This window comes from Podarcis liolepis (genome assembly GCF_965112155.1).
Source record: "Podarcis liolepis genome assembly, chromosome: 5".
NCBI lineage: Eukaryota > Metazoa > Chordata > Lepidosauria > Squamata > Lacertidae > Podarcis > Podarcis liolepis.
In genome coordinates, this window is record NC_139556.1 from 29,546,630 (window position 1) to 29,554,616 (window position 7,987).

At 45.8% G+C, this 7,987-nt stretch overlaps 1 protein-coding gene across 20 annotated transcripts in view; it reads right to left on the bottom strand.

Annotated features, from left to right (window-relative positions):
- The window catches only part of ANK3 (ankyrin 3), a 407,765-nt gene extending 404,748 nt beyond the window's left edge, over positions 1 to 3,017 (bottom strand). For 5 of the 20 annotated variants that reach the window (XM_083502218.1, XM_083502249.1, XM_083502223.1 and 2 more), the window contains exon 1: positions 2,652 to 3,017. In XM_083502218.1, coding sequence (XP_083358344.1) covers positions 2,652 to 2,726 — 75 coding nt within the window. In that variant the 5' untranslated portion in view covers positions 2,727 to 3,017. The remainder of the gene's footprint in view (positions 1 to 2,651) is intronic. The other 15 variants (XM_083502229.1, XM_083502227.1, XM_083502228.1 and 12 more) reach the window with 7 other exon arrangements.
- Positions 3,018 to 7,987: the final 4,970 nt, after the last annotated feature.

Here is a 7,987-nt window from a genome sequence, read left to right on the forward strand (position 1 = left end):
TTGTCATTTGTATACAAAGCTTTAAACAACATAGAGCCTGACTGTTTAAGAAACTGCCTTCTTCCATACGTCCTATTCAGTCACTGAGGTCACTGGTAAAGGCCTTCCTGCTGGTGCCACTCACCTCCAAGGTTCATTGGACAACTACTTGGAGCAGCACATTCACTGTGATGGCACCCACATTATGGCGCATACTCCCTTCTGACATGTGTGGCATGTGATGTGTGTGTGTTTTTCCCTTTTTTGTTACTGTTAAAAACATTTATTTAGACAAGTCTTTGAGGAGTAACAACATTGCCTTTCATTCTCATTTTGTATGCCCTTCAGATTTGTGCATATTTTTTTTTTTTGGTATTCTATACTTCTACTTTTAATATGCTGCATACCACTTTTTTCTACAAATTATCATTTTTAAAAAATCAATAAATCATTGAAGGGGAATAGTGAGTAAGTTGGATCCAGAGGTATGCAATGTTAGGGTTGCAGCCATTGTGCTTTCATACTATTTTGGTCATATGTATGACCTTCTACCTCAGAGTGAGCTCAAACCACACCATAAAGTTTGATAGCCAACCTGAAGTGAAGAGGAAGGAGAAGTACATCTTGGAAACAAAAACATTGTTATATTCTTTCACCGGGTATTAAGTCATTTGTTATACACAAGCAATACCCACAAAAAGTAGGGCGGCCCGCACACTGGCAGGGCGACTGGTTTCTTTGGAATACTAATACAAAACACAGTTCAAACTAGTGAGCTTCCAATACCAGTGCAAGAAATCTTGTCCATTTAGCTTTACATTTATTCACTGCTAATTCCCAAGAAGTGGATTTTCCCACTTGGTGCACATCTATGCCACATACTAAAAACTGGCTTCATTATCATTCTGTTTGGACTAATTCAAAGGATGCCTCTATTATACTGTATTTTTGCAAGATGGTCCCTTCAAGTCCCAGGTCAAAAGCAATTGGACTATATCCAGGCCACAGACAAAGCGGTTTGTGCGTGAGGTTCGCCTCACTAAAAGGAAAGATATCCCCCTCTTGTCCCAAAGATTCAACTGTGGGTTCTAAAATGTGCAAGGGATGTTCTCTGCTTAAACAGAAAGAACTTGCCTGAAAGCTGAAACTGATTCGGTTCAAGGCACAACATAGGAGTCACTTGACAGGCATGCTAACCCAGTCTTCAGAGTTTGCCTCCAGATTTTAACTCAGTCGGGACAGTCAAACAACACTCAGAAGCATTAACAGGCCCTCTGATATTGTGACTGTGGTCCACAGAACATGGACCACATTCCACACAAATTACTGAACAACATTCAAAGTTAAATCCCTGTTGTATTTACTAAACCCATTCACTAACATTTCAGCTTCTTTATGCATTCAAGCACACTGCAAGCACAAGCAAGGCACCAATGAGAGTTTCTCAGTCCCATCATATGCAAGTTTATTTGTCCAACTGAGATCAAAGTAATTTCCTTTCAAATAAGTTCTTATTGGATTTGCCACCATGCTCTCTTCAGTTAGTAGTGTCTTTACCTCCCAGGCATGCGATGCTGTTGACAAGGATTACCTGAAGCTACAGGTGCGATTGCATTTGACACAGAGCCAACAGGTTCAAAGAGAACTACACCCACTATTATGTTATAAAGAGCACGAAACTTCTAACACAGAGATTGACAGAATATAGACCGCCAATGTGGACCTCCAGCCTATTTCCGGTAGGTAGCCTAGCATCTGCTTAACAGTGAAGAGAACCTGCTCCAAAACAGACACTGGATTGAATGGACTTTAGGATGACCCAGCAAGACACTTCCAGAATACACTCTCTTAAGAATTTGGATCACTTAACACAGTTGAGTATTACTCAGAATAGACCTGTTGAAATTAACAGACTTCACTTAGCCATGTTCATTCATGGGCTTTCTCAGAGTAAAACTTAGTTTAACACAACTCATAGATTTGGATCTCTTGTCAGTTAAGCCATTAACTCTTGCTCTTAATTTTATTTGTGAAGCACATGGATACTAATTAAAAGAAAGTAGTCCCTGCTAAGGCTAAGCCAAAACTAAATTTTATATAGCTTTAATTCTATCAGTGGTGAACTGCTTTTTTAAAAAATGACTTTTTTATGTTTTTAGCTGGTTCTTCTTTTTGTCTGTAAACCGCCTGGAGTCCCTCAGAGGAAAACAAATAATGCTATCCTAGTCCTCGCTTGTTTCCTTGCTTCAAACCCTTCAAGCTCGCAGCAGGACAGGATTTTTTTCATGTAGGGGAAACCTGAGAACCCGCTTCCCTCCTCACGCTGCTTCCTCAACGGGAAGCAGGACCCGCCGCCGCGAACGGGATGAGGGCGCGAACCGCCTCCCACGCGGCAGTCCCGTCTCTCCTCAGAAGCCAGCCTCGTGGGCTTCCGCGCGGCTCCCGACAGGCTCGTAGCCCGAAGCGCGCTCGCCTCAGGTGTGACCAACGCCTCGAGCCAACCCTCGGCTCCTCTGAGCGCAGCACGGAAAGGTCACTGCGCTTCAGCTTTTCTTCCCGGAAGGCGGCAAGAGACAGACAGAGAGCGAGAGAGAGAGACGCAGAAGAGGGAAAGCTCACGAAGAAACCGGAGGGTGGGGGGAGAGGGGGGAACGGGCCGCCCGGTGGCTCACCTGGTCCAGTTCTCGGGCATCCCCGCCTGGAGAAAAGGCGGCGGAGGCGGAGGGAGAGGAGGAGGAGGAGGCCATGTTGCCAGGCTCGCTCTCTCTCTCGCCCAGACACACCTCTTTATCCCGCGGAGCAAAGGAGAGGCGAGCAGGAGCCCAGTTCGGCCGAGCTCCCTCACGGGCTGCGCGCAACTTCGCTCGGGGAAGTTCTCCAAGCGCGCTGCCGGGTTACCTCAGCGCGCGCGCGCGCCGCTCTCTCCCCTCAGGGGCCGCCAACAGGTTAAGGCAGGAGCCTGGGAAGGCGGGGGGGGGGCGGGCGGAGAGACCCGCCGCAAGTTCCCAGCTCGTTGGCCCCGCCCTCCCCCCCACACCAGAGAGACCGGGAGGCGGGGCCCGGCCTCGCCACGCCACGCGCGGCGCCCAGGTGAAGGGTTCGCCCAGGTGGGCTGGCAGCCGGCGCGCGGAGCGCTCTCGAAGGGGAGGATTCTTTGGCTTTGGCACAAGAGCGCGAAGGAGCCCGGGGCCGGGCTTACTCCTGACTGACTATTGGATGAAAGGCACCACCAACCCCTTCTCTGGGATAGGTGGTCTGGGTTCAGTTTCATCCTGTCAAAAGTACACCTCAAAAGTACCCGCGCCGGGTCCACTGGGGGGGGGGGGACAGAGGCAGAGAGATCCGCGGCATAAAGTGAATTTCAAGAGAAGGAGGCTTTTGTCCCATGCCTAGGAGCCAACTCCTAAGGGCGGAGGTCCCTTTGCCCCCCATAAAATACTTGAGTTGGCAGGCATTGCCATTCAAATGGTGTGCATGTGCCGCATCACGTGATTGATTATGCCGGGTGGGGCTCACCTGCCCCCCCCAATCTTTTATTCATGCTGGCACCCCTGGTCCCACATGTTAGATTTCTGGAAAAAGAAATAAGGAATTGTTCACATTAACACTTCTAGCCTAAACATATTTTCTTACACCAGCCCTCTTGACTTGGGAGGGAGGTAGAGTTAACTTTCAAGTCAGCATGCTAAAACAGCAGTTTTCTTTTAATTCCTAGTTTATTATTCAAGCTGACCATCCATATGGTAAAGGTCAATTTTGTTGTGTTTGTTGTTGTTTAGTCATTTAGTCGTGTCCAACTCTTCGTGACCCCATGGACCAGAGCACGCCAGGCATGCCTGTCTTCCACTGCCTCCCGCAGCTTGGTCAAACTCATGTTAGTAGCTTCGAGAACACTGTCCAACCATCTCATCCTCTGTTGTCCCCTTCTTCTTGTGCCCTCAATCTTTCCCAACATCAGGGTCTTTTCCAGGGAGTCTTCTCTTCTCATGAGGTGGCCAAAGTGTTGGAGCCTCAGCTTCATGATCTGTCCTTCTAGTGAGCACCCAGGGCTGATTTCCTTCAGAATGAATAGGTTTGATCTTCTTGCAGTCCATGAGACTCTCAAGAGTCTCCTCCAGCACCATAATTCAAAAGCATCAATTCTTCGACGATCAGCCTTCTTTATGGTCCAGCTCTCACTTCCATCCCATCACTACTGGGAAAACAATAGCTTTAACTATACAGACCTTATGCTATGTTATGTTATGTTATGTTATGTTATGTTATGTTATGTTATGTTATGTTATGTTATGTTATGTTATGTTATGTTATGGTTTAGTTATATGCTGGGTGGAGGGAGTAGTAAACAGCATGTTTTCTGCAGGGGTCCAGCAATGGGGTAAAGGGGGAGGGAAGGTACATGGGGGGGGTGCTCACCAAACCTCATTCTTCCTGACCCTGCCTATGTCCCTTAAACATGTTTACATTTGGATTTATTTCCAGAGTCACACATACAATCCCGTACGCATGTGTTTGCAAGTAAGCCCCAACTCAGCTAGACTTGGGTTTCTGAGGAAGTATTGGCCAATCAGGCTGCAAGCATACTTTCCTGACTTGGAATAATGTCCTGTTTGAACAAATTGCTCTTCCAAGTAGAAGTATTTTAGATCAGTGTTAGCAGCTGTTTGACCAAACCTGTATCAGCAGATTTTCTCCAACCTTTCATGTTACTACTACATAAAATGTAGTCTCTTGACACCATGGAGTATACAATTGCAATTCTGTGTAAACTCGCTGGCGAAAATTGCCAGTAGTTTTTGCTTTCTTGCCGCAAAAGCAAAGAGTCTTGTGGCACCTTAAATACTAAACAGATTTAATATGGTATCGGCTTCTGTGGACTATAGTCTACTTCATCAAATGTGAGAGTGAGAGGATAGCTATTCGCAGGCAAAGACTGAATGAAATGGATGCAGTGGGGCTGAAAGCCAGTCTGATTGCAAACATGCACCTTTTATTGCTATATTTATTTTTTTTATTTATTGTATTTATATCCCACCTTTTCCTCCAAGGAGCTCAATATGGCATACAAGCTTCTTCAGCTTCTCAGTACCCACAACAACCCTGTGAGGTAAGTTAAGGTCACCCAGCAAGTTTTACGGTGAGTGGGGATTTGAACCCTGATTTCCCAGGTCTCAGTTCAATACTCTGACCATTACACCACACTAGAGCACAACATTTAGCACTGAGCTAAGTGGTACTTGCTCCCAAGGAAGCATATCGGATTTCAATTTTATTACTACTCTAGAATTTCTTTCAAGTGCAGGCACTCTTTGTTTATAATACTAACAAAGGTCAGATTACCTGCCTAGTTACCATAGCCTTGTTGGGGGTTTTTTAAAAAGAAAAAACAGAAGCCGTTGTTGTGATATGTAGCAGCTGGCATAATGTAGATCTACAGAACAAAAGTGGAGATGAAGTATTGTTATACAGTGTACCTCGGGTTAAGATCTTAATTCATTCTGGAGGTCTGTTCTTAACCTGAGGTACCACTTTAGCTAATGGGGCCTCCCGCTGCCGCCGCGCCGCTGCTGCACGATTTCTGATCTCATCCTGAAGCAAAGTTCTTAACCCGAGGTACTATTTCTGGATTAGGTGAGTCTCTAACCTGAAGCGTCTGCAACCCGAGGTACCACTGTACTGAGACATTTGTTCTAAGCCTTTATCAGTGTTCTACACCTGGAGATCAACAGGAAGATACGTCCATGCTGTCTGATTCTGCCATTTTCTGAGTCAGCCTCAGAGCTAATGAAGCAAAAGATATGACCAGCATAATACAATCGATCCAATCTCTGTTTTGCTTGTGCCAGATCAACTGGATTTGCTGGCTGCATTTTCTGCTCTTGATGGGTTGCACCCCATATCATAGCTTAGCCAAAAAGCAAGGTATGGAATTCAAAACTTAGCAAATACGCATGTTTCCCAGGGATTCTGACTATTTCTGGCAAGGAAATCCAGGAAACGATTATGTGTGACTGCTCAGCACTTCCTTAAGACTGTCCTTCTACTGTTCTCTACGGGCTAATAAAACAAGGCCAAGATAGATCTGTCTGAAACAATGATTCAGGAAAGTCCCTCTTAATGAGGAAAGAGAGAGAGAGAGAGGTCTAGATGTTTTCCAGCAGACGCAAGTTTGGTGCAGGGGGAATTTTACAGTGGAGAATGAGTGGGTACTTAACCCACCCACCCCTGCAGACCTGCCTTTATCTGAGCAATCTCCTACTCACAGCCAGGATGTTTGCAGAGAAAAGCAGCTGGCAGGGAGGGGTATATTTATTGATATCTCACTTTTTGACCACATGAGCTCCTAAACCGGCGTATGAAGACAACTATATAAAGTAATTATATTATTAATAATCATTTTACCATTGAACCCTTATCCACTCTTAATCAGAAGGTTCCAGGGTGGGTTCACAGCAGTATAAAAATACAACATTAAAATCAGGGCCAAATGTAAGACTGTAATAACAGAATATGGTCGTATTTCAAGAAGCACAAAAGAACTGAGAGTTTAAAAACCACCAGAGCAACACTAAAAACATGGTACAAACATGAAATGATCCCAGAGGCTGGTGAAATTAGGTGGTCTTAACTCTTGACCAAAGGGTTGCCAACTTTTTAATTGTTCCTGTCCTGTTCTTGTCCTCTTAACAGCAGCCTGACACACAGAAATGTAGCAGTCAATTATTTCCGCATCAATTTATCTCTAGACAATAAAAGTGTCATCTGCTAAATTTCTGCATGTCGAGCTGCTGTTATAGACACAGGTGCAGGGCCAATGAAAGAGCTGGCAACTCTGTTCACTTAGGAGCTTATTCTTAGATCAGGGGTCAGCAACCATTTTCAGCCGGTCCACTGTCCCTCAGATCATGTGGTGGGCCAGACTATATATTTTTTTGGGGTGGGGAATGAACAAATTCCTATGCCCCACAAATAAACAAGAGATGCCTTTTAAATAAAAGCACACATTCTACTCATGTAAACACATGCTGATTCCCGGACCGCCCACAGGCCGGGTTTAGAAGGCAATTAGGCTGCATCCAGCCCATGGGCCTTAGGTTGCCTACTCCTGTCTTAGATGGTACCCCCTGGACATGTGCCTGAAATGTGGCAACGGCCTTTCCTAGTGATGCTGTGCCATTCAAGCAACACAGGGGGACAGATGTCGTCCGCTGGAATTGTACATGATGTTGTGCTGATGCCATCAGCTCTCTATCCACTGTCACAGATGAGCATGTTTCCGGGGCAACTTACTCAAAACCTTTGCATCTGAAAACATGGACTGCCTGAATGTTTCCTAGTTTGCTGTGGTGCCTTTTGTTGCGTCCTTACTTGCGCAATGAAGAAACACACCCCAAGGGACTGCGTTGGTTCGGCCTATCCCTGCAAAATCTACATACTGTTCTTATTTGCAGCATGGCATCGCTGTTCTTTGCTTCTGTGTGTGTGTGTGTGTGTGTGTGTGTGTGTGTGAGAGAGAGAGAGAGAGAGAGAGAGAGAGAGAGAGAGAGAAGTGGGCGGAGATGAAAACAGCCAAGTGTGTGGCCAAACTTCTGAGCTGGATGCTCACTGAACCTAAAAACAGCAACATGGTATATAGCTTCAGTCTGTAGCATTATGAGATGCTGGTCCTTGAAGAGAGACCATTTTATGAACAGTTAAGTGTAGTATCCTGTAGGTTTGGGGAAAATCTTCACCATGTGAGGAAACCTTGCAGTGGGGCTGCCCTAACATCAGGAAGCCAGGAAAGCTTCAATAGTATTTGCGAATGGTAGAAAATCAACTCAGGATAGCAGCTAGGACACAGGCAAGATGAAGGTTCCCACTGAGATATGGGAAGGGAGGGGAAGGGAGCTTTTGTTATAGACTAGGCATGTCCCTTAAAGGGACATGGGTGGCACTGTGGTCTAAACCACTGAGCCTAGGGCTTGCCGATCAGAAGGTCAGCAGTTTGAATCCCCGCGACAGGGTG